The sequence below is a fragment of the Oncorhynchus mykiss genome, chromosome 7 (genome assembly GCF_057628025.1).
Source record: "Oncorhynchus mykiss isolate SJ-2025 chromosome 7, ASM5762802v1, whole genome shotgun sequence".
Lineage (NCBI taxonomy): Eukaryota > Metazoa > Chordata > Actinopteri > Salmoniformes > Salmonidae > Oncorhynchus > Oncorhynchus mykiss.
The window spans coordinates 25,715,398-25,743,046 of NC_143028.1; the positions used below are offsets into that span (position 1 = coordinate 25,715,398).

At 40.4% G+C, this 27,649-nt stretch overlaps 1 protein-coding gene and 1 long non-coding RNA gene across 3 annotated transcripts in view; both read left to right on the forward strand.

The window, feature by feature from the left end:
• LOC149982494 (uncharacterized) overlaps positions 1–27,649 on the forward strand; it is a 493,843-nt gene that overhangs the window by 456,664 nt on the left and 9,530 nt on the right. The window lies entirely within an intron of this gene.
• Positions 141–26,999, forward strand: LOC110527643 (charged multivesicular body protein 4b). 2 transcript variants are annotated; one of them, XM_021609051.3, is made up of 5 exons: positions 141–510; positions 18,423–18,600; positions 24,756–24,870; positions 25,163–25,292; positions 25,594–26,999. In XM_021609051.3, the coding sequence occupies exons 1-5, from the start codon at positions 327–329 to the stop codon at positions 25,656–25,658; spliced, it is 672 nt and encodes a 223-aa protein (XP_021464726.1). In that variant the 5' UTR covers positions 141–326; the 3' UTR covers positions 25,659–26,999. The 2 variants fall into 2 exon arrangements, with proteins under 2 accessions (XP_021464726.1, XP_021464727.1); XM_021609052.3 differs by having other exon boundaries at positions 160–1,148.

Genomic DNA, 27,649 nt, shown 5'->3' on the forward strand with positions numbered 1-27,649 from the left:
TAACAAATTAGTAATCCATGTGTAATGCAGATGTGTACCCATACTGGCAGATCAGTGATCTTCTTTCTGTTGGAGGAATACTGTGAAGGGATCATTAACATAGGAACATGTGAAACATTTAACTTTTTCCCTCTCACTACGTCATTGACCCACGCCCTGGTGACGTGCTGACATCACGAGGCCTGGTTGGAAAGAGGAAGAAGAAATAACAACAACAGCAGCTCTGCTGGGCGAGTGACAGCGAGAGAGAAAATACGAGACTAGTTGAATCCTGTTAATTGCTATAGAATTTGTAATATCAGTTGCTGTTATTATTCAGCGCAAATATGTCTTTGTTGGGGAAGTTATTTGGCGCTGGAGGTAAAGGTGGGAAATCTGCTAGCCCTCAGGAGGCGATCCAGCGACTTCGAGACACTGAGGAAATGTTGACGAAGAAACAGGACTTTTTAGAGAAAAAGATTGACCAGGAACTCATCACTGCGAAGAAGAATGGCACAAAAAATAAAAGAGGTGAGATCTATGAGAAATACGGTTTTATCATGCCATGTTCAACTACTATCTTAAACTCGGAACCTCCAGACTAGTTAAAATGAACGTTGTATTTGCGCAGAGCTTCTTATACTATAGCAATAGTTGATTCTGGAACCTTCAACCGGGGAACTCGGAGCTCGTGTTTCTAAAACGAGTTTCCAAGACGGAAATGTCCTAGTTCCGACTAGCACGTGAACGCGGTATGATTAGCTAACTGGCTAGTTTTTTATCCAACAACTTCACAGGAAGAACGAAGTACCACAGCCACAAAGTCAATAGGCTGTATCGTACAAATGTAATGGATTTAGCTAACTTCAAGCAAAGACGGTATAGTGGGGGTAGGGAACCCTAGTCCAAGAGTTCCACAGGCACTTCATGGTTTTGAGTGGAACGTTTTTATTTAACCTTTATTTAACTAGGGTAGTCAGTTAAGAACAAATTCTTATTTTACAATGACGGCCTACCCCGGACGACGCTGGGCCAATTGTGCGCCGCCCTACGGGACTCCAGATCACGGCAAGTTGTGATACAGCCCCGGATCGAATCAGGGTCTGTAGTGATGCCTCTAGCACTGAGATGCAGTGCCTTAGACCGACCGCTGCGCCACTTGAGACCAGGTATGTTGATTATTAATCGATCACTGAACTGATCAATTCTAGTCGGGACAAATCCTGCAGTACCTGCGACACTCCAGCAACTGGGTTGCCAACCCCTGCAATACAGTATCAAGATATGCAGAAACTGCTTCTCCAATAGAAATGGTCGTCACTAGATACCACAGCCACAAAGTCAGAAGGCCTGCCTACTCAACCAATCTGTTCAAGGAGTATGATGACGTTTATTTCGGCTTGCGGTTCACGTTAAACGACCAATCAGATGAGGCAGTGTGATGATGTGTGTGTGCAGGGGAAGAGGAGAGACAGTGTGATGATGTGTGTGCAGGGGAAGAGGAGAGACATTTTATTTTATCTAGTGATCATCAAGGATTTGGTTATTAGGTATAATTAAACTAACCGTTCCAAATGCAAAGTGGTAATCGGTAATGTATGCAGACGACACCCAGTCAGATCCATTAGTATTTGGATAGTGACACAATTTGCCTCATTTTGCCTCTGTACACCACCACAATGGAATTGAAAGGAAACGATCAAGATGTGCTTAAAGTGTCGACTTTCATCTTTAATGTAAGGGTTTTGTCAAAATTACTGTATGAACCGTGTAAGAATTACAACCATTTTTATACATAGCCCCCCAATTTTAGGGGCTCAAAAGTAATTGGACAAACTAACAATAATAAATTAAATTGTTTTTGATACTTGGTTGCAAATTCTTTGCAGTCGATGACTGCCTGAAGTCTGGAACCCATAGACATCACCAGATGCTGGGTTTCTTCCCTGTTGATGCTGTGCCAGGCCTTTACTGTAGCGGTCTTCAGTTCCTGCTTGTTCGTTGGGCGTTTCGCCTTCGTTTCACTTCTTTGCCTTAAAGTATTGGGTTGCTTTCGGAGTATGCTTCGGGTCATTGTCCATCTGCAATGTGAAGCGCCGTCCAATGAGTTTTGAAGCATTTGGCTGAATCTGAGCAGATAATATGGCCCTAAGCACTTCAGAATTCATCCTGTTGCTTTTGCCAGCAGTTACATCATCAATAAATACAAGGGAACCAGTTCCATTGGCAGCCATACATGCTCACGTCATAACACTACCTCCACCATGCTTCACAGATGAGGTGGTATGCTTCGGATCATGAGCAGTTCCTTCCCTTTTCCATACTCTTCTCTTCCCATCATTCTGGTACAAGTTGATCTTTGCCTCACCTGGGGCGGCAGGGTAGCCTAGTGGTTAGAGCGTTGGACTAGTAACCGGAAGGTTGCGAGTTCAAACCCCCGAGCTGACAAGGTACAAATCTGTCGTTCTGCCCCTGAACAGGCAGTTAACCCACAAATAAGAATTTGTTCTTAACTGACTTGCCTGGTTAAATAAAGGTAAAATAAAAAAAATAAAAAAAAAAATCTGTCCATAGGCTTTTAAAGATGTTTTTTGGCAAACTCTAATCTGGTCTTGCTGTTTTTGAGGCTTACCAATGGTTTACATCTTGTGGTAAACCGTCTGTATTTTCTCTGGTGAAGTCTTCTCTTGATTGTTGACTTTGACACAGATGCGCCTACCTCCTTGAGGGTGTTTTTGATCTGGCCAACTGTTGTGAAGGGGCTTTTCTTCACCAGGGAAAGAATTTGTCTGTCATCCACCACAGTTGTTTTCCATGGTCTTCTGGGCCTTTTGGTGTTCCTGAGCTCACCAGTGTGTTCTTTCTTTTTAAGAATGTACCAAATAGTAGAAACATTATGTGTGGCCAAATCAATTATCTTTCTGATGTGTTTGTTTTAATTTTTCAGCCTAATGATGGCTTGCTTCACTGGCAGTGACAGCTCTTTGGACTTCATCTTGAGGGTTATCAGCAACAGATTCCAAATGCAAATGCCACACTTGAAATTAACTCTAGACCTTTTATCTGCTTACTTGTAAATTAACTAATGAGGGAATAACACACACCTGGCCATGGAACAGCTGAGCAGCCAATTGTCCAATTACTTTTGGTCCCTTAATTAAAGGGGGGCACATGTACAAAGTGCTGTAATTCCTACACCGTTCATCTGATTTGGATGTAAATACCCTCATATTCATTATTTGTGGTAGACAGCTAAAATAATAACTTGGTCAATGTCCAAATATTTATGGACCTGACTGTATGTATGCCATGGCCCCAACTATTGACCAAGCTATGTTAGGCAACAAGCTCAGATTGCAGCTCTAACAGAAAACACTGGTTTGTTTAAAACTTGTACTTAATGCGGTAAAGACTATATACATTTTGTTTTCTAATTCTCCCAAACATTTTTCAGATGGACTACATATTTATTCATTGGATGGTTCTCCCATCGATCGGGTCCCCAGCTATAAATATCTGGGCATTTGTATTGACTAATATTTAAAAAACATATGGATGAGCTAGTTAAAAAGCTAAGATTTAAAGTGGACTTTAAAACATTTCTTTTTTCATCTTTTTTTTTTTATCTTGCTTCAATCTGCTTCCCGCTATTTAGAGAGCACAGTCAACTTTCCTGCCAGTTCTTGACTATGGTGACATCCTTTACCAGATTGCAGCAGTCACTACTCTTAAACCTTTGGATGCCTTCTACCATAGCGCCATTTGAAATACTCACCACTGCATCCTGTACCTAAAGGTTGGCTGGTCTTCATTAAAGTCCCTTAAATCACTTAATTATTCCCTTTTTGTTTACAAGGCTCTACTTCACGAGATTCAAACTTATCCAACTTTGTTGTTAAAGTATAAAAACATGAGATGCTAAACACATTCACAGGGTTGAGGTTCCTCAGGTCTCCACTGGACTAGGTAAATCTGCTTTTAATTTTAATGCACCTTATGCTGGAACCAACTAGAAAATACATTACAATTCAATTTTCTGGTGCCATTTGGGAATTTAAAGTATTGATTTGGGACTTTAGTACTGAGAATTGTATGGGTTTTTTTTCTTGAAAATTTGTGATGTGCTGTATTTTAGTTTGTTTTACATTGTATCTGATATAAGATGAATTTGAATTGTATATGCAGGGCTCCCTTGTGACCCCTCAATGGTGACTCCCGGTTTAAATTAAAGGTAAAATAAATAATAAATAAAGGTTTGTAGTAATTTAAAGCTGCAATATGTAACTTGTTTGCATCCTGGCCCGAATACAAATAGACATTTTAGTTATATATCTGTTTTGTATTTGCATCTTTTACTTTCGGTTTTGTACACCAGCTTCAAACAGCTGAAAATATATTTCACAGTGGTTTAGATGGTACAATCATTCTCTACATTCAACTTGATTGTTTTGTCACATAAACTGGAATTAGGCGATCTATTAGAATTTTAGCAACCAGGAAATAGTTGAGTGATTTCTGCATAGTGCATTTTTAACCTTTTTTTGTTTTTAGAAAATTGTTTCTCTCTGATATGAAATATGTTCCTTATGTTTCCAAAACTGTATAGCAACTGATGCGTTTTAACGTTCAGAATGAGAGATTTGGGCTCTTAACAAAACTCCCCCAGCCAGAATATACTATCCTCAATAGGCGCTATTTAGCAATTGCACTAGTTAGAAACTTCCTTCAAACCGCATGCAGTGACATAAAAATGAATCTGATTCTGGGGAAGTAGTAAAAGGGCCTCATTACCAAAATCCCGAAGTATTGCTTCAAAACAGGAAAGTAGATAATGTGGGCGACGTTTATTATAGCCCTGCAGTCCACCTTGGTATTTTTTAACCAGTTTCCGTCTCTGTACAAAAGCATGTTCTTCAAGCTATGGAAGATGGCAAAATATTAAATAATAACTGAATGGACTTACAGTGGGGAGAAGAAGTATTTGATAACCTGCAAAATCGGCAGTGTTTCCCACTTAAAGCATGTAGAGGTCTGTAATTTTTTATCATAGGTACACTTCAACTGTGAGACGGAATCTAAAACAAAAATCCAGAACATCACATTGTATGATTTTTAAGTAATTAATTAGCATTTTATTGCATGACATACAGTGGGGCAAAAAAGTATTTAGTCAGCCACCAATTGTGCAAGTTCTCCCACGTAAAAAGATGAGAGGCCTGTAATTTTCATCATAGGTACACTTCAACTATGACAGACAAAATGAAGGAAAAAATCCAGAAAATCACATTGTAGGATTTTTAATGAATTTATTTGCAAATTATGGTGGAAAATAAGTATTTGGTCAATAACAAAAGTTTATATCAATACTTTGTTATATACCCTGTGTTGGCAATGACAGGTCAAACATTTTCTGTAAGTCTTCACAAGGTTTTCACACACTGTTGCTGGTATTTTGGCCCATTCCTCCATGCAGATCTCCTCTAGAGCAGTGATGTTTTGGGGCTGTTGCTGGGCAACACGGACTATCAATTCCCTCCAAAGATCTTCTATGGGGTTGAGATCTGGAGACTGGCTAGGCCACTCCAGGACCTTGAAATGCTTCTTACGAAGCCACTCCTTCGTTGCCCGGGTGGTGTGTTTGGGATCATTGTCATGCTAAAAGACCCAGCCACGTTTCATCTTCAATGCCCTTGCTGATGGAAGGAGGTTTTCACTCAAAATCTCACGATACATGGCCCCATTCATTCTTTCCTTTACACAGATCAGTCGTCCTGGTCCCTTTGCAGAAAAACAGCCCCAAAGCATGATGTTTCCACCCCCATGCTTCACAGTAGGTATGGTGTTCTTTGGATGCAACTCAGCATTCTTTGTCCTCCAAACATGACGAGTTGAGTTTTTACCAAAAAGTTATTTTTTGGTTTCATCTGACCATATGACATTCTCCCTTCTTCTGGATCATCCAAATGCTCTCTAGTAAACTTCAGACGGTCCTGGACATGTACTGGCTTAAGCAGGGGGACACGTCTGGCAGTGCAGGATTTGAGTCCCTGGCGGCGTAGTGTGTTACTGATGGTAGGCTTTGTTACTTTGGTCCCAGCTCTCTGCAGTTCATTCACTAGGCCCCCCTGTGTGGTTGTGGGATTTTTGCTCACCGTTCTTGTGATCATTTTGACCCCACGGTGTGAGATCTTGCGTTGAGCCCCAGATCAAGGGAGATTATCAGTGGTCTTGTATGTCTTCCATTTCCTAATAATTGCTCCCACAGTTGATTTCTTCAAACCAAGCTGCTTACCTATTGCAGATTCAGTCTTCCCAGCCTGGTGCAGGTCTACAATTTTGTTTCTGGTTTCCTTTGACAGTTCTTTGGTCTTGGCCATAGTGCATTTTGGAGTGTGACTGTTTGAGGTTGTGGACAGGTGTCTTTTATACTGATAACAAGTTCAAACAGGTGCCATTAATACAGGTAACGAGTGGAGGACAGAGGAGCCTCTTAAAGAAGAAGTTACAGGTCTGTGAGAGCCAGAAATCTTGCTTGTTTGTAGGTGACCAAATACTTATTTTCCACCATAATTTGCAAATAAATTCATAAAAAATCCTACAATGTGATTTTCTGGATTTTTTTTCTCTTTTTGTCTATCATAGTTGAAGTGTACCTATGATGAAAATTACAGGCCTCTCTCATCTTTTTAAGTGGGAGAACTTGCACATTTGGTGGCAGACTAAATACTTTTTTGCCCCACTGTAAGTATTTGATCACCTACCAACCAGTAAGATTTCCGGCTCTCACAGACTTGTTAGTTTATCTTTAAGAAGCCCTCCTGTTCTCCACTCATTACCTGTATTAACTGCACCTGTTTGAACTCATTACCTGTATAAAAGACACCTGTTCACACACTCAAACAGACTCCAACCTCTCCACAATGGCCAAGACCAGAGAGCTGCGTAAGGACATCAGGGATATAATTGTAGACTTGCACAAGGCTGGGATGGGCTACATGACAATAGGCAAGCAGCTTGGTGAGAAGGCAACAACTATTGGCACAATTATTAGAAAAGGGAAGAAGTTCAAGATGACGGTCAATCACCCTCGGTCTGGAGCTCCATGCAAGGTCTCGTGGGGTATCACTGATTATGAGGAAGGGTAGCCTAGTGGTTAGAGCGTTGGACTAGTAACCGGAAGGTTGCAAGTTCAAATCCCCGAGCTGACAAGGTACACATCTGTCGTTCCCAGCCGTCATTGAAAATAAGAATTTGTTCTTAACTGACTTGCCTAGTAAAAAAAAAGGAAGGACCCCAGTCTTAAAGAAATGAGTAACACACTACGCCGTCATGGATTAAAATCCTGCAGTGCACGCAAGGTCCACCTGCTCAATCCAGTGCATGTCCAGGCCCGTCGGAAGTTTGCCAATGACCATCTGGATGATCCAGAGGAGGAATGGGAGAAAGTCATGTGGTCAAAAATATAGCTTTTTGATCTAAACTCCACTCGCCGTGTTTGGAGGAAGAAGAAGGATGAGTACAACCCCAAGAACACCATCCAAACCGTGAAGCATGGAGGTGGAAGCATCATTCTTTGGGGATGCTTTTCTGCAAAGGGGACAGGACGACTGCACCGTATTGAGGGGAGGGAGGATGGATGGGGCCATGTATCGCGAGATCTTGGCCAACAGCCTCCTTCCCTCAGTAAGAGCATTGAAGATGGGTCGTGGCTGGGTCTTCCAGCATGACAACGACCCGAAACACACAGCCGGGGCAACTAAGGAGTGGCTCCGTAAGAAGCATCTCAAGGTCCTGGAGTGGCCTAGCCAGTCTCCAGAGCTGAACCCAATAGAAAATATTTGGAGGGAGCTGAAAGTCCGTATTGCCCAGCGACAGCCCCGAAACCTGAAGGATCTGGAGAAGATCTGTATGGAGGAGTGGGCCAAAATCCCTGCTGCAGTGTGTGCAAACCTGGTCAAGAACTACAGGAAACATATGATATCTGTAATTGCAAACAAAGGTTTCTGTACCAAATATTAAGTTCTGCTCTTCTGATGTATCGAATCCTTATGTCATGCAATAAAATGCAAATTAATTCATTAAAAATCATACAATGTGATTTTCTGGATTTTTGTTTTATATTCCGTCTCTCACAGTTGAAGTGTACCTATGATAAAAATTACAGACCTCTACATGCTTTGTAAGTAGGAAACACTGCCGATTTTGCAGGTTATCAAATACTTGTTCTCCCCACTGTACATGGCACCTTTCTCGACACTCAGGACTCTTAACAGTGTAAGGGGAAACTTCCATTGTTAGTACTGCAACATTATTAAAATGAAATGAATGTTATAAAAGTGTATATTATAAATTACAGTGATCTGTCTTTGAACTTATGCCGCCTTGGCATATATTTATCTTTGGCTTTTGTTTGTCGAGTGTCTTTCCCATGGTGGCAAAATAGGTCTTTGTGCCCACAACTTGAAAGAAAACACCATTGAATGGGAGACTTTTAAACTCAGTTGGGAGAGTTTCTTCCTGCCAACGGCTGTACATCTGTTGAACGTCAAAGAATATGATATATTTCTATTTGAAATGACTACTCACCCTTTAGCCCAAAACCTTTGTGCTTTCTTAATGTTTTGAACTTTAGTGACGTTGCCAATTCTTGTTTCTGAACAATATTTAGTTCAGTTATTTGGTCATCGAACTTGAACTTGAGATAACCCAAGGCGGCAACACATGTTCTTCCCATGATATAAACTGACCAGGTGAAAGCTATGATCCCTTATTGATGTCACTTGTTAAATCCACTTCAATCAGAGTAGATGAAGAGGAGGAGACAGGTTAAAGAAGGATTTTTAAACCTTGAGACAATTGAGACACTCAGGGTGAATGGGCAAGACAAAATATTTAAGTGTTTTAGGTTTTGACAAACAGAGGGAAAAACTAACGGACAACTAGTCAAAGCTGAAACCAAGTTTATTTACCCACTGGGTCAAACAGCTGAAAATACATAGACCTGTTTCCATCAGTACAAGTATTTATACCCTCCTATTAGGCTGAGTCTCCTCCTTGCTCGTCTATAAAGCCAATACGTCTCTATTGCTAGGCAGAAACTTAGGTGGTGTGTGTAATAGAACTGTTCCTTGTCACTTCATCTGACATGACCTCGGCCCACATTCCTCACTCCTCCCTAATCCACGGCTATCAAACCTTATCAGTGACTGAAACCAGACTGTTACCCTTTGGCCCTCTCCATAGGATCCATGAGATTTGACAATAACATTATACATGTAAAGTAGTTCAAGTATAGTAACATGAATAAGTATATATTTCAAGCTAGAATCCAACAAGTGCCTTTGAACCGGGTATGGTAGTCGGTGCCAGGCGCACCGGTTTGAGTGTCAAGAACTGCAACGCTGCTGGGTTTTTCACACTCAACAGTTTCCCATGTGTACAGTGCCTTGCGAAAGTATTCGGCCCCCTTGAACTTTGCGACCTTTTGCCACATTTCAGGCTTCAAACATAAATATATATAAAACTGTATTTTTGTGAAGAATCAACAACAAGTGGGACACAATCATGAAGTGGAACGACATTTATTGGATATTTCAAACTTTTTTAACAAATCAAAAACTGAAAAATTGGGCGTGCAAAATTATTCAGCCCCTTTACTTTCAGTGCAGCAAACTCTCTCCAGAAGTTCAGTGAGGATCTCTGAATGATCCAATGTTGACCTAAATGACTAATGATGATAAATACAATCCACCTGTGTGTAATCAAGTCTCCGTATAAATGCACCTGCACTGTGATCGTCTCAGAGGTCCGTTAAAAGCGCAGAGAGCATCATGAAGAACAAGGAACACACCAGGCAGGGCCGAGATACTGTTGTGAAGAAGTTTAAAGCCGGATTTGGATACAAAAAGATTTCCCAAGCTTTAAACATCCCAAGGAGCACTGTGCAAGCGATAATATTGAAATGGAAGGAGTATCAGACCACTGCAAATCTACCAAGACCTGGCCGTCCCTCTAAACTTTTCAGCTCATACAAGGAGAAGACTGATCAGAGATGCAGCCAAGAGGCCCATGATCACTCTGGATGAACTGCAGAGATCTGCAGCTGAGGTGGGAGACTCTGTCCATAGGACAACAATCAGTCGTATATTGCACAAATCTGGCCTTTATGGAAGAGTGGCAAGAAGAAAGCCATTTCTTAAAGATATCAATAAAGGGTCGTTTAAAGTTTGCCACAAGCCACCTGGGAGACACACCAAACATGTGGAAGAAGGTGCTCTGGTCAGCTGAAACCAAAATTGAACTTTTTGGCAACAATGCAAAACGTTATGTTTGGCGTAAAAGCAACACAGCTGAACACACCATCCCCACTGTCAAACATGGTGGTGGCAGCATCATGGTTTGGGCCTGCTTTTCTTCAGCAGGGACAGGAAAGATGGTTAAAATTGATGGGAAGATGGATGGAGCCAAATACAGGACCATTCTGGAAGAACCTGATGGAGTCTGCAAAAGACTTGAGACTGGGACGGAGATTTGTCTTCCAACAAGACAATGATCCAAAACATAAAGCAAAATCTACAATGGAATGGTTCAAAAATAAACATATCCAGGTGTTAGAATGGCCAAGTCAAAGTCCAGACCTGAATCCAATCAAGAATCTGTGCAAAGAACTGAAAACTGCTGTTCACAAATGCTCTCCATCCAACCTCACTGAGCTCGAGCTGTTTTGCAAGGAGGAATGGGAAAACATTTCAGTCTCTCGATGTGCAAAACTGATAGACATACCCCAAGTGACTTACAGCTGTAATCGCAGCAAAAGGTGGCGCTACAAAGTATTAACTTAAGGGGGCTGAATAATTTTGCACACCCAATTTTTCAGATTTTGATTTGTTAAAAAAGTTTGAAATATCCAATAAATGTCGTTCCACTTCATGATTGTGTCCCACTTGTTGTTGATTCTTCACAAAAAAATACAGTTTTATATCTTTATGTTTGAAGCCTGAAATGTGGCAAAAGGTCGCAAAGTTCAAGGGGGCCGAATACTTTCGCAAGGCACTGTATCAAGACTGGTCCACCTCCCAAAGGACATCCAGCCAACTTGACACAACTGTGGAAAGCATTGGAGTCAACATGGGCCAGCATCCCTATGGAATACGACAAATTGAGGCTGTTCTGTGGGCAAAAGGGGGTGCATCTCAATATTAGTACGCTGATCCTAATGTTTTGTACACTGTATATATTGTATATTGTATATTGTATCAGTGTATATTCCATCTAATCCTACAATAATTGCTAGCGTTTCATCATTCCCTCTCCGTAACCTCGTACCCCTGCACATCTACTCGGTACTGGTACCCCATGTATATAGCCAAGTTATAATTTCTCATTGTATATTTATTACTTTTCTATTTCTCTTTTTTTTCTCTGTACATTATTGTTAGTCTACACCTGTTTACGAAGCACATGACAAATAAATTTGATTTGATTTAACATTTATTGCAACACTTACACTGTAGTACCCCAACCGGCCGCATGACATCGTGCGCAAATTGATTTTGTCCCCCCACACCAAGCACAATCACGACACACAGGTTAAAATATCAAAAACAAACTCTGAACCAATTATATTCATTTGGGGACAGGTCAAAAAGCATTAAACATTTATGGCTATTTAGCTAGCTAGCTTGCAGTTGTTATTTTACCTGAAATGCACAAGGTCCTCTGCTCCGACAATTAATCCACACATAACACGGTCAACCGAATCGTTTCTAGTCATCTCCTCCTTCCAGGCTTTTTCTTCTTTGGACTTTATATGGCGATTGACATCTAACTTTCATAGTTACATGAACGACTGACTTCTATTTTAGCTCTTGGCAACACAGACGCTCATTGGCGCAATAATTGAATATCAAATCGAAGTTTATTTGTCACGTGCACTGAATACAACAGGTGTAAAGCTTACAGTGAAATGCTTACCTTACAGGCTCTAACCAATGGTGCCAAAAAAAAGTTGTGTGTGTGTGTGTGGGTAAGTAAAGAAATAAATAAAACCGCAGTAGAAAGACATTTGAAAAAAGAGTAGCAAGGCTTATAGAGGTAGAATGTACATGTAGGTATCGTTAAAGTGACTGTGCATATATGATGAACAGAGAGTAGCAGAAACGTAAAAGAGGGGTTGGCGGGTGGTGGGACACAATGCAGATAGCCCAGTTAGCCAATGTGCGGGAGCACTGGTTGGTTGGGCCAATTTAGGTAGTATGTACATGAATGTATAGTTAAAGTGACTATGCATATAAGATAAACAGAGAGTAGCAGCAGCGTAAAAGAGGGGTTGGGGGGGGGGGGACACACACAATGCAAATAGTCCGGGTAACCATTTGGTTACCTGTTCAGGAGTTTTATGGCTTGAGGGTAAAAACTGTTGAGAAGCCTTTTTGACCTAGACTTGGCACTCCGGTACCTCTTGCCATGCGGTAGTAGAGAGAACAGTCTATGACTGGGGTGGCTGGGGTCTTTGACAATAACATGTATGTTTAAGTTTATTTTGTAACGCTCGCGACGAGAGGTCTACCGGTTAATCGGTTTTAATCGGGCCAATTTCAAGTTTTCATAACAATCGGAAATCTGTATTTTTGGACACCGATTTGGCCGATTTAAAAAAATATATATATATATATATTACACCTTTTATTTATCTATTTAACTAGACAAGTCAGTTAATATCACATTCTTAATTTCAATGACTGCCTAGGATCGGTGGGTTAACTGCCTTCTTCAGGGGCAGAATGACAGAATTTTACCTTTGTCAGCTCGGGGATTCGATCTTGCAACCTTGCAGTTAACTAGTCCAACGCTCTAACCACCTGCCTCTCATTGCACTCCACGAGGAGCCTGCCTGTTACGCGAATGCATTAGAAGCCAAGGTAAGTTGCTAGCTAGCATTAAACTTATCTTATAAAAAACAATCTATCAATCATAATCACTATTTAACTACACATGGTTGATGATATTACTAGTTTATCTAGCGTGTCCTGCGTTGCATATAATCGATGCGGTGCGTATTCGCGAAAAAATCTAAAATCTAAAATCTTCCAAAGACAGCCAACTTCGCCAAACGGGGGAGGATTTAACAAATGCGCTTTTGCAGTTTGGGCTGCCTAATTTGCCATAATTTTACGTAATTATGATATAACATTGAAGGTTGTGCAACGTAACAGGAATATTTTGACTTATGGATGCCACCCATTGGATAAAATACGGAACGGTTCCGGATTTCACTGAAAGAATAAACGTCTTGTTTTCGAGATGATAGTTTCCGGATTCGACCATATTAATGACCTAAGGCTCGTATTACTGTATGTTATAATTAAGTCTATGATTTGATAGAGCAGTCTGACTGAGCGGTGGTAGGCACCAGCAGACTCGTAAGCATTCATTCAAACAGCACTTTCGTGCGTTTTGCCAGCAGCTCGTCGCTGTGCTTCAAGCATTGAGCTGTTTATGACTTCAAGCCTATCAACTCCTGAGATTAGGCTGGTGTAACCAATGTGAAATGGCTTGCTAGTTAGCGGGGTGCGCGCTAATAGCGTTTCAAACGTCACTCGCTCTGAGACTTGGAGTGGTTGTTCCCCTTGCAGAGGGCTTTTGTGGAGCGATGGGTAACGCTGCTTCGAGGGTGGCTGTTGTCAATGTGTTCCTGGTTCGAGCCCAGGTAGGGGCGAGGAGAGGGACGGAAGCTGTACTGTTACACTGGCAATACTAAAGTGTGCCTATAAGAACATCCAATAGTCAAAAGGTATATGAAATGCAAATGGTATAGAAAGAAATAGTCCTATAATAACTACAACCTAAAACGTCTTACCTTGGAATATTGAAGACTCCTGTTTAAAGGAACCACCAGGTTTCATATGTTCTCGTGTTCTGAGCAAGGAACTTAAACGTTAGCTTTTTTACATGGCACAAATTGCACTTTTACTTTCTTCTCCAACACTTTGTTTTTGCATTATTTAAACCAAATTGAACATTTTATTTGAGGCTAAATTGATTTTATTAATGTATTATATTAAGTCAAAATAAGTGTTCATTCAGTATTGTTGTAATTGTCATTGTTACAAATGTAAAAAAAATTTTTAAATCGAACGATTTAATCGGTATTGGCTTTTTTTTGGTCCTCCAATAATCGGTATCGGCGTTGAAAAATCATAGTCGGTCGACCTCTACTCGCGACGCAAACGCTGTGGCCAGCATGTTAGACATTTCTGTTTCATGTTTGATGCAATACATTTTCATTTAGCCTAGCATTTCTTACCCTCTGAGTGGGCATAATGTTTATTGTGAACATGAATGATCAAGACTCATTAGGCATAAGTTTTGTTAAATTAAATTAATGTATGGTTTCCTTTGTTCATACTTCTCAGGTTATATTGGAGTGCTGTGTCCTATGTCTCTGTCATTCTGGTTGTGCGTGATAGGAGTGCAAGCCTCAGTGTGCATAGAAATAGGCTGTAGCCTTGGAGTCAGTACCTTGAATAAGAGAAAATGATTGTTCAATGTATTAATGTTGATGTAATTAATAATCACTAAGTCTGATTAAGTCGAATGTACCAATGTATGTGGAAATTTCCTTTTACATTGTAGAATCAGTGTATTGGTTGTAATTGGGTAATTGTATGGTCCTGGCAGGGGCTAAGTGCTTATGTACCTGTTTGACAGATTCAATTTGGTTTCTCAAGGGGACACTGTGCAGTCTTGCCCTCTACCTGTGTCTGTTCAAATAGTACATGTTAAGTCTAATACAGAGGCTATTTATTTTGAGATATTGCACGTGTATATTTGGTAAATCAACTTTCATCGTTGGATTACCAAGACTCTACACAATGAGCACGTCAACCTGCGTTGCCTTCTGCTGATTTCATGCAGAATGCAGGTCCCTATTTTACAATCACAGAATCAAAATGTGTTGAAGACAAAATAACGAAAAGGGCTGTCTGATAGCCTCAAAAAATATTTTTTGTTGAACAAGTCATTGCATATATAGATTTTTTAATTTTTTTTTTACTTGACTTCAGACTTGACTTGACTTAGAACTTGTGACTCGACTTCCTCTTAAGAATGTATGATTTACTTGACTCAAGGCTCGACCTGTCCTACTTGGGACTCGACTTGAGACTCGGACCTTGTGACTTGAGACTCGGACCTTGTGACTTGAGACTTGCTTGTGACTTGAATAATAGTGACTTGGTCTTACCTCTGCCTAAAGATATCATGTACTAGGGTTGGGCGATGTCAACCTTTGTCCTATCATGATTATGCTACAATTGGATGCATAATCATGACGAAAGATAATGTTGTTGAAAGCCCGTGCAGAGGCTATGCCTAACGATGCCTTAATAGAAAATGACTCAAGTGAAAGTTACCCAGTAAAATACTACTTGAGTAAAAGTCTAAAAGTATTTGGTTTTGCATATACTTAAGTATCAAAAGTAAAAGTGTATAAATATTTTAAAATTCCTTATATTAAGCAAATCAGACTGCACCATGTTCTTGTTTTTTAAATTGATGGATCGTTTTGGAGCGTGCCCTGGCTAAGACATAATTTACAAGCGAAGCATTTGTGTTTAGTGAGTGTGCCAGATCAGAGGCAGTAGAGATGAACAGGGATGTTCTCTTGATGTGTGTGAATTGCACCATTTTCCTGTCCTGCTAAGCGTTTAAAAATGAAACGACCACTTCTGGGTGTCAGGAAAAATGTATATAATTGTCATTAGGAATGTAGTGATGTAAAAGTTGTCCAAAATATAAATAGTAAAGTACAGATTACCCCAAAAAACTACTTTAGTACTTTCAATTATTTCTACTTAAGTAATTTACATATCTGGGATGGAGTGTTTTGTGTGTGTGTGGAGCAGAGTGGACAGGAGAGGGAGAGACACAGTAGCCAACATAACATTAAATTGGCATGGCTATCTATCATCCCATTTGACAATGCCTGGCCTGACTACATCAAATCCGAGTAACCTAGAGAAGCTAGCTGAGCTAACGTAGCTAGCGAGCAAATTTTTTGTTCCTGAATTTTAATCCCATTTTGCATTGAGTTCTCACTTCACTTTCTACACATGGAACTAATTTTGACAGTAATGCCGCTCTGATTGGCTGGCAAAAACAACAATCTACATGTGAAGGCTACCGGACTTCCGACATTAGAGAGAGAAACAATCTACAGTACCAGTCAAAAGTTTAGACAAACCTATTAATTCAAGGCTTTTTCTTTAGTTGTACTTTTTTCTACGTTGTTGAATAATAGCGAAGACATCAAAACTATGAAATAACACATGGAATCATGTAGTAACCAAAAAAGTGTTAAACAAATCAAAATATATTTTAGATTCTTCAACCCTTTGCCTTGATAACCGCTTTGCACACTCTTGGCATTTTCTCAAGCAGCTTCATGAAGTAGTCACCTGGAATGCATTTCAAGTGTTCCTTGTTTAAAGTTCATTTGTGGAATTTCTTTCCTTAATGCGTTTGAGCCAATCAGTTGTGTTGTGACAAGGTAGGGGTGGTATACAGAAGATAGCCCTATTTGGTAAAACACCAAGTCCATATTATGGCAAGAACAAATAAGCAAAGGGAAACAACAGTCCATCATTACTTTAAGAAATGTCAATGAATTTTAAGAACTTTGAGAGTTTCTTCTTCAAGTGCATTTGCAAAAACCATCAAGCACTATGATGAAACTGGCTCTCGTGAGGACCGCCACAGGAAAGAAAGACCCAGAGTTACCTCTGTTTCAGAGGATAATTTCATTAGTTACCAGACTCAGATTGCAGCCCAAATAAATGCTTCAGAGTTCAAGTAACAGACACATCTCAACATCAACTGTTTAGACGAGACTGTGCGAATGGTCGAATTGCTGCAAAGAAACCACTAAAGGACACCAATAAGAAGAAGAAACATGCTTGGGCCAAGCAACACGACCAATGGACATTAGACCGGTGGAAATCTGTCCTTTGGTGGTTCCCACCGTGTATGGAGGAGGCGTGGGGGTGCTTTACTGGTGGCAATGTGATTTATTTAGAATTCAAGGCACACTTAACCAGCATGTTTACCACAGCATTCTTCAGTGATACACCATCCCATCTGGTTTGGGTTTAGTGGGACTCATTTGTTTTTCAACAGGACAATGACCCAAAACAGGCTGTGTAAGGGCTATTTGACCAAGAAGGAGAGTGATTGAGTGCTGTATCAGATGACCTGGCCTCCACAATCACCCGACCTCAACCCATTTGAGATGGTTTTGGATGAATTAGACCGCAGAGTAAAGAAAAAGCAGCCAACGAGTGCTCAGCATATGTGGGAACTCCTTCAAGATGGTTGGAAAAGCATTCCAGGTGACTACCTCGTGAAGCTGGTTGAGAGAATGCCAAGAGTGTGCAAAGCTGTCACGGCAAAGGGTGGCACTTTGAAGAATCTCAAATATTAAATATATTTAGATATTTTATAACACTTTGTTTACTACATGATTACATATGTGGTATTTCCTAGTTTTGATGTCTTCAGTATTATTGTACAATGTAGAAAATATTTAAAAAATAAAGAAACTCTTGAATGAGTAGGTATGTCCAAACTTTTGGCTAGTACTGTTGTCACAAGAATTTTGCTATCTCAATGGTTGAACTCAACTATCACTCAAGCTTTGTCTATTTCCCAGAGGTCGTAAATCTCCGGTTAATAAAGAATTAGACAAAGTCTCAGATTCTGCAATAGAAATTAACACAGAAATGAACTCGCATCAGTTGAAACTCCACCTCTCTTTAGGTGGGCTGTTTTTTTCCAAAGTTCACATACATCGTTTATCAACCTTCTGCAACATGTTTCATCATCTTCTGCAAGCCTAGACATTTCTAACTGTTTTTCTCCTCCCTAGGGTGGGGAGGCCTCTTTCCAGTTATTAGTTTTACCGTTATCACAAGTCGACAGTTCAGTTGTCCTTGAATGTCTCAACTATACCCAGCTCATATTGCGAAATAGTAACACAATGGCCTAGTCACACACCTTATTGGATTATGACTCTAACACATTTCATCTTAAACATACAAATTATTCTATCAACTGTATATATTGTTGAGTTTAGTCAGGTATTTGAACCATGTCTGAAATTAGTTCTAGGGAGGTTCAAGGTAAGATGTGATCTAGAAATCTACAAGCTATGCAGTGAAAGCATCTTATCACATCTAAGATACTTCAGATAATGTCTCGACTCAATTAAATACGTATTGTAAGCCTATACAAGGTCTCCCAGTGAATACAGAGTTAAACGACTCAAATGAACAGCGTTATATTTTGTATTTCCTCTTGCAGTGCTTTAGGCTTATGCTGCTCCATTAGTATTCCCACCCCACATATCCTCTCACAGTTGTCTCTCCTTCCTCTCCTCTTGCATCCAGCTGCTCTGCAGGCATTAAAACGAAAGAAGCGGTACGAGAAGCAGCTGGGCCAGATCGATGGCACGCTGTCCACCATCGAGTTCCAGAGGGAGGCGCTAGAGAACGCCAACACCAACACCGAAGTGCTGAAGAACATGGGCTTTGCTGCCAAGGCCATGAAGGCAGCCCATGAAAACATGTAAGGGCCACCTCCACTTCTGTTTCACAAATGCTCCATGAAAGACACACACACCCACACCTCCAAGAATGCAACAGAGTGCCTCTGTTGACCCAGGCCCACATTGTTCTACTTCATATTTGTCTAGTAAAAAGCACAAGGTGATGCACCCACAAATGTTTATAGAGGTGTTGAATAACAGAGAGTAAACTATATGAAAATAAAGTCACACACTATATACAGTGCATTGACCTTTTCCACATTTTATTACGTTGATTAAATCTACACACTCATCAATCTACACACAATACCTCAATGACAAGTCAATAACAGGTTTTTAGAATAAAAAAATAAAAAACTGAAATATCAAATCAAACTTTATTTGTCACATGCGCCTAATAGAAGTGTAGACCTTACCGTGAAATGCATACTTACAAGCCCTTAATCAACAGTGCAGTTCAAGAAAGAGTTAAGAAAATATTTACCAAATAAACTAAAGTAAAAAATAAATAAAAAGTAACACAATCAAATAACAATAGCGAGACTCTATACAGGGGGTACCGATACCGAGTCAATGTGCGGGGGTACAGCTTAGTCGAGGTAATTTGTACATGTAAGTAGGGATGAAGTGACTGCATAGATAAGTAACAGCGAGTAGCAACAGTGTACAAAACAAATGGGGGGGAGTCAATGTAAATAGTCTGGTGGCCATTTGATTAATTGTTCAGCCATCTTATGGCTTGGGGATAGAATGTTTTTAAGGAGCCTTTTGGTCCTAGACTCGGCGCTTCGGTACCGCTGGCCGTGCGGTAGCAAAGAGTACAGTCTATGACTTGGGTGACTGGAGTCTTTGACAATTTTTTGGGCCTTCCTCTGACACTGCCTATTATATAGGTCCTAGGTGGCAGGAAGCTTGGCCCCAGTGATGTACTGGGCCGTACGCACTACCCTCTGTAGTGCCTTACAGTTAGATGCCGAGCAGTTGCCATACTAGGCGGTGAAGCAACCGGTCAGGATGCTCTCGATGGTGCAGCTGTAGAACTTTGAGGATCTGGGGACCCATGCCAAATCTTTTCAGTCTCCTGAGGGGACAAAGGTGTTGTCGTGCCCTCTTAACAACTGTCTTGGTGTTTTTGGACCATGATAGTTTGTTGGTGATGTGGACACCAAGGAACTTGAAGCTCTCGACCCACTACAGCCCCGTCGATGTTAATAGGGGCCTGTTCGGCCCGCCTTTTCCTGTAGTCCACGATCATCTCCTTTGTCTTGATCACATTGAGGGAGAGGTTGTTGTCTTGGCACCACACTGGCCGGTCTCTGACCTATAGGCTGTCTCATCGTTGTCGGTGATCAAGCCTACCACTGTTGTGTCATCAGCAAACTTAATGATGGTGTTGGAGTCGTGTTTGGCCACGCAGTTGTGGGTGAAGAGGGAGTACAGGAGGGGACTAAATACACACCCCTGAAGGGCCCCAGTGTTGAGGATCAGTGTGGCAGGCGTGTTGTTGCCTAACCTCACCACCTGGGGGCGGCCTGTCAGGAGGTCCAGGATCCAGTTGCAGGGGGAGGTGTTTAGTCCCAGGGTCCTTAGCTTAGTGATGAGATTTGTCGGCACTATGGTGTTGAACGCTGAGCTGTGGTCTCTGAACAGCATTCTTGCATAGGTGTTCCTTTTGTCCAGGTGAGAAAGGGCAGTGTGGAGTGCGATTGAGATTGGGTCATCTGTGGATCTTTTGGGGTGGTATGCAAGTTGGAGTTGGTCTAGGATATCCAGGAGGATGCTGTTGATGTGATCCATGACCAGCCTTTCAAAGCACTTCATGGCTACCAACGTGAGTGCTACGGGGCGGTAATCATTTAGGCAGGTTACCTTCACTTCCTTGGGCACAGGGACTATAGTTGTCTGCTTGAAACATGTAGGTATTACAGACTCGGTCAGGGAGAGGTTGAAAATTTCACTTGCCAGTTGGTCCGGGCATGCTTTGAGTACACGTCCTGGTAATCCGTCTGGCCCTGAGGTTTTGTGAATGTTGGCCTGTTAGAAGGTCTTGCGCACATCAGCTACGGAGAGCGTTATCACACAGTCTCGTCCAGAACAGCTGGTGCTCTCATGCGTGCTTCAGTGTTGCTTGCCTCGAAGCGAGCATAAAAGGTATTTAGCTCGTCTGGTAGGCTCGCGTCACTGGCCAGCTCGTGTCTGGGTTTCCCTTTGTAGTCTGTAGAGATGAAACGGTATGAACATTTTAATCTCACAATTATTGTGACAAATTATCACGGTTATCAGAATTATCGCTGTATTGTTAAAATGTTCTTGGAATGTTCAAACAACAAATAAAATTAGCAGCACTATGCACTTTCTGTGTGCATAAGCATTAAAATAATAACATTAACATTCAAGATGGCACCATGTGGCCATGAGAGGTAAAAGTTTCCCTAGTGCCGGTTTAAAAGAACACAACCGCAAGTAAATCAAGTAAACAAACAACAAATAAACATAGCAGCACTCACTTTGTAGTGAGGCACAGCCAACCTTCATCAGCCTCAGAAAGCCTGGCCTCTCAAAAATTTGAAATGACATCATATTATTTGCAATGTAATATGAAAGGGCTGCAGTGAGGTCTTGAGCATTTTTTGATGTGGGTGCATAAGCAGCCTGCCTTTCACTGAGTTTGTCTGCTGCACGCCCACTCTGTAAACAAGGGAATAGCAAATGTATTATTATTGGTGTTACATTTTATAATTATTATTATTATTATTGTTCACACACACAGTCTATCTTCTGTGTTGCATTTGAGTATATGCAATGTCCCCATGCACAATTTACATACAGTGCCTTGCGAAAGTATTCGGCCCCCTTGAACTTTGCGACCTTTTGCCACATTTCAGGCTTCAAACATAAAGATATAAAACTGTATTTTTTTGTGAAGAATCAACAACAAGTGGGACACAATCATGAAGTGGAATGACATTTATTGGATATTTCAAACTTTTTTAACAAATCAAAAACTGAAAAATTGGGCGTGCAAAATTATTCAGCCCCCTTAAGTTAATACTTTGTAGCGCCACCTTTTGCTGCGATTACAGCTGTAAGTCGCTTGAGGTAGGTCTCTATCAGTTTTGCACATCGAGAGACTGAACTTTTTTCCCATTCCTCCTTGCAAAACAGCTCGAGCTCAGTGAGGTTGGATGGAGAGCATTTGTGAACAGCAGTTTTCAGTTCTTTCCACAGATTCTCGATTGGATTCAGGTCTGGACTTTGACTTGGCCATTCTAACACCTGGATATGTTTATTTTTGAACCATTCCATTGTAGATTTTGCTTTATGTTTTGGATCATTGTCTTGTGGGAAGACAAATCTCCGTCCCAGTCTCAGGTCTTTTGCAGACTCCATCAGGTTTTCTTCCAGAATGGTCCTGTATTTGGCTCCATCCATCTTCCCATCAATTTTAACCATCTTCCCTGTCCCTGCTGAAGAAAATCAGGCCCAAACCATGATGCTGCCACCACCATGTTTGACAGTGGGGATGGTGTGTTCAGGGTGATGAGCTGTGTTGCTTTTACGCCAAACATAACGTTTTGCATTGTTGCCAAAAAGTTCAATTTTGGTTTCATCTGACCAGAGCACCTTCTTCCACATGTTTGGTGTGTCTCCCAGTTGGCTTGTGGCAAATTTTAAACGACACTTTTTATGGATATCTTTAAGAAATGGCTTTCTTCTTGCCACTCTTCCATAAAGGCCAGATTTGTGCAATATACGACTGATTGTTGTCCTATGGACAGAGTCTCCCACCTCAGCTGTAGATCTCTGCAGTTCATCCAGAGTGATCATGGGCCTCTTGGCTGCATCTCTGATCAGTCTTCTCGTTGTATGAGCTGAAAGTTTAGAGGGACGGCCAGGTCTTGGTAGATTTGCAGTGGTCTGATACTCCTTCCATTTCAATATTATCGCTTGCACAGTGCTCCTTGGGATGTTTAAAGCTTGGGAAATCTTTTTGTATCCAAATCCAGCTTTAAACTTCTTCACAACAGTATCTCAGACCTGCCTGGTGTGTTCCTTGTTCTTCATGATGCTCTCTGCGCTTTTAACGGACCTCTGAGACTATCACAGTGCAGGCGCATTTATATGGAGACTTGATTACACACAGGTGGATTGTATTTATCATCATTAGTCATTTAGGTCAACATTGGATCATTCAGAGATCCTCACTGAACTTCTGGAGAGAGTTTGCTGCACTGAAAGTAAAGGGGCTGAATAATTTTGCACGCCCAATTTTTCAGTTTTTGATTTGTTAAAAAAGTTTGAAATATCCAATAAATGTCGTTCCACTTCATGATTGTGCACCACTTGTTGTTCATTCTTCACAAAAAAATACAGTTTTATATCTTTATGTTTGAAGCCTGAAATATGGCAAAAGGTCGCAAAGTTCAAGGGGGCCGAATACTTTCGCAAGGCACTGTAAATACAAAGTAGACAGTGATAGTAATTGCAATGATCCCAACAATTTACATGAATACAGGAGTCTTGCATAGGAGTCTTGCATAGGAGTCTTGCATAGGAGTCTTGCATAGGAGTCTTGCATAGGAGTCTTGCATAGGAGTCTTGCATAGGAGTGTATAGTGTTTCTCCTGTTGGAACAACCAAGTCGACGTCTGCCGGATTTTAAATGAACAAAATATGTTGGTTGGGTGACTAAACCTAACGTGTTATCGTGTGCATTGGGCGAATAGAGTCTGCAGACACACAACGCATACAGCAGCAGAACAACGTGTAGTGTTTTAGGTAACACTGAAAGCTTCAGTTTACATTATTGACAAGTTAGACAGACAAACCATGACATTTTCCCCCATTCCGAAGTCCCCACATCATGCATTGAGCCAAAAGTTAACTTACCTTGCATTCGCTATAAAGTAGTGGGTGGTGGTCACGAAGATGACTCAAGAGATTTGAATTGTTGCCCACTTTCACTGTGATTTATTTTTTTAAATAATATATATTATTATTTTATTTTTTAAATATGTCCTGCAGACAGGGTGACCATCTTCGATTAAGTTTCCCTCAGCACTCTTGTAAAACCCAAAGTATGACCACACTTCAGATTTAGTTCTTAGAAGGCTGAAAAATCTCACGAGCGCTGTCACTGCCTTCCGTCATGTTTTCACACAAAACAAAACCCAAGTTACATGCTGCGCCTGCGTCAGACTGTTGCTAACTTTGCTTGAGGCTGGACAGTATGAGTTTTTCAACCCGTGGTAATCAAACACTTTTCACTCTGTTATTTAGGTTAGTATTGTGGAGTAACTACAATGTTGTTTTCTCATATCACAACACTTTCACTGTTTTCAAATAACCATTGATCTCATGGTCAAATCCCTGAGCATGTTCCTTCCTCTCCGGCAACTGAGTTAGGAAGGACACCTGTATATTTGTAGTGAGACATGCTCACTCACTATCCAAAGCCTAATTAGTAACTTCACCATGCTCAAAGGGATATTCAATGTCTGCTTTTTTTATTTTTACCAATCAATGTCCTCCTTTGCGAGGCATTGAAAAACCTCTGGTCTTTGGTTGAATCTGTGCTTGAAATACAATTATCTGTATAGCCTCAATCAATTATTGAATGTGTGGGGTAGTCATTCAAAAAAAAAACTATTACTGAGTCCATGCAACTTATGTGATTTGTTAAGCCCATTTTTACTCCTGAACTTATTTAGACATTTCAGCTTTTCATTTATATTAATTCTGAAAAATGTTCAAACAAAATTCCACTGACATTATGGGGTATTGTGTGTAGATCTGTGACAAATAATCTCAATTTAATCCGTCTCAAATTCCGTCTGTAACACAAAATGTGGTAAAAATAAAGCGGTGTGAATACTTTCTGAAGAATATGCAACTTTCTTTTAATACTTCACGTGTGACAGGCACTTTGCATTCTAAATAATGTAATAAAATGCTAACACCAATTTCTGCTGTAAGGTTGATTTTCATTTTCCATATCTCCTAATTCTTTTCAATGTAAATGTTTGGGAATTTCATCATTGCAGCTCATGGTGTAGTAATGTCAGAAATGGCTTGTGCTAGAAAATCTTTAAGAATGCCATTGTTATTCTTTCCTGAATTTGCTATGAATGATGTCCATTGCAAATTAAATGTTTTATTAATTTTTTTTCCACAGGGACATAGACAAAGTGGACGACTTAATGCAGGACATCACAGAGCAGCAGGAGCTGGCACAAGAAATCTCTGACGCTATTTCTAAACCCGTAGGGTTCGGAGAGGAATTTGATGAAGTAAGATAAAGCTAAGAAGCTGAGTGCGCATGTCTCAATTTTTCCATACCGAAGGGTTAGTGTAATTCGGTATCATTGGTATGTCCCTCCCCTGAACCCTAACTTCAACCCTTAACCATTTTAAATGTCAACTTCAATGGGGTAGGGACATCCCAAAGATCACGGATAGCAAGGACTCATATCGAATCAGACTGCAGTCATCTACTATCGTTGTTGTTATTAAATGTATCCTTATCTTCTTTGGATATGTAGACATGTCTAGCCCCTAATGACGTTTTATTTGTTTGTTTAGGATGATCTCTTGGCGGAATTGGAAGAACTGGAACAAGAGGAACTAGACAAAAACCTGCTAGAAATCGCAAGCACAGAGAATGTACCGCTGCCAAATGTACCCTCTACATCCTTACCTGCAAGACCAGCAGGTAATGGATATATTGGCTTAGCCACTCAAGCTTAGCATCCTTTAAAGCTAGATAATATCTCTTAAGATCACTGGCAGGAATTTAATTTACCATTGCAATGCTTTGTTTATAAAATACTGTCTGTGGAGATGGGGAGGGAGAGAGAAATGTACACTAATAATTTGGTGCGATACCCAACATGAAACACTGAAAAGTCAATGTAATTGTCAGACATTGTAGCATATGCTACCTCAGTCTTTATTTATAGGCAGATTGAAAAATCTTACTTACTCTATTAAATGAATGTGGTTTATTCTTACAGTACAGAAGAAGCAAGAGGAAGACGAGGATGACATGAAGGATTTGGAGGCATGGGCCGCCAACTAGCCACTGCTGTTACTCCATAGCTGCTATAGGTGGAAAAGAAAGACTATGGTTTAGTGTGATGTGTTTTAGAGACTTAAAAAAAAAAAAAAAAGACTAAACACAGCTTGACAACCTTTCGCTTCCTGTCAAGCTCAATCTCCTATAGAGGGGCAATGGCATGTTGTACCTTTCACCACCAAAAGCCCCAAATCTCTGGAGCAGCCAAACAGAAAAGGCTCATTTAAAAATGTGTTTTTCTATGCGTCCCTCACCTTGTTCTCATCTGTAACGCATTGTTGCATTTCCTCCTTCTCTTAGCCCACAAAATATATTTTGAGGAGAAAGTATAAAAATGACTCCTCAAAACCTCCATGTAGAATTTCTAATACCTCATACCGTTAATGTGTAGTGCAACAAGATATTACAATATCCTGTATTCCATTTTGTTGTTTATGCACAATATCAGTCATGTGTTCAAATGGCAATCAGCTGTTCTTGAATCTGTTTGTAAAAATATGCACTTAAAATACACCGATTGTACATGATATTTATTAATATCAATTTCCAGCGTGGAGAATTTGATTCCCATTTGCAGGGCTGTTGGGTTTAAATGAGCTTTTGGCTGGATTTATTGAACTATATCATGAGTATCCTTCCAGATACTCTGACTTTCACGCAGGCAGATAACTATGAGGAAAACTCCACATGGTGTCCTTGAAATTATTCTCTGCGTGATGGTTCACACGTATCTTTCTGTATCTTTGAAGTGAATGAATCTAACCGAACCTACAACTAGTTACATTTTGCAAACACAGTGACAATTCTCTTGAAATATGTTTGTGCTATATCTGTTCTGGTTTGTGTAACTGAAGTGACTGTGTGAGTGACAGCATGCGCACCTCTGAGGTTGTTTGTTCATTTTCATCTTTAAGAGACATTAACACTAGAGGAGGTTTTAAAAAGTTGTTTATTAGGGTTTGGGCTTTTCAGAGTTATGTATTTTTTTTGTTTAATGATATGCTGTTGTGTGTAGGAAGAGATAATTGATTGTATTTAAACTCTAGGCAGTCAGGTCTAATTAACATCATGGCTTTTCTGAGTTTGTGAACTTACCCCACTATTTTATAGTTCACCGTGGTGCTTGATGTTTTCAAATTTAAATGTTTCTTCTTTCTTTTTTTCTGTCTAAATTTAACTAATGTGGTATGACCGCATTTGTTATGTCTGACATGGTCTGTGCGTTTGTATAAGGGGCTGTTTTTTGCAGTCTGGTTCCTATTTTTGTTTGGTCTGTCTTCCTACCCTGCCTATCACAACTTGCCCTTGTTCTAATGGTATGCCTAAATTAAACCTTTTGACAAATGTGCTTTTTTGTTATTTTTTTACTAAGAATATCTGTGCATTACTTTATCAAGTACTGTTGGTCAGAGTTATGGCAAGAGCTTGTGATGAGATCTATACTATTGAGAGGGCCAAGGTTCATGTAATAGTAAGTGTTAGGTCAAGGGTTATGGTTGTGCAAGGGCTATTCTTAGGCCACAGTCATCTGCAGACAAAGTCTGAGATTATGTAGCATGTATAAAATAAAATAAATTACAAAATGGAAAAGATTCATACAATTTGTTTTGGAATGGCATGGAACTACAGTAGTACTGATGTTTTATTACCTTAACCTTATTTTCCCCAAATATAAAGAATTAGTTCAGTCTTCTAATGAGCTTGTGCACAGCCCTGTCAATATCTTTGTTTGCATACCACTGTGTTGCTTGTGAAAAAAGCTCTGAGGCGGTGTCAGCTTTATAAGCTCCATTATTGTAATGTACCTCAAGGTATCATTTTGCGTCGCACTTCCTTTGAAAGTTGCATACATACACCTTCATGAGTGTCATGTTGTGATAAGTGACATAAGGCACTTCAATAAAACATCCATGTCATTAGTTCTGTAGTTTCCATGGTGCACTAGTAGCAGCCTAAGCAGAGCGCTCCTGTAAATATGTTCATATACAATTATT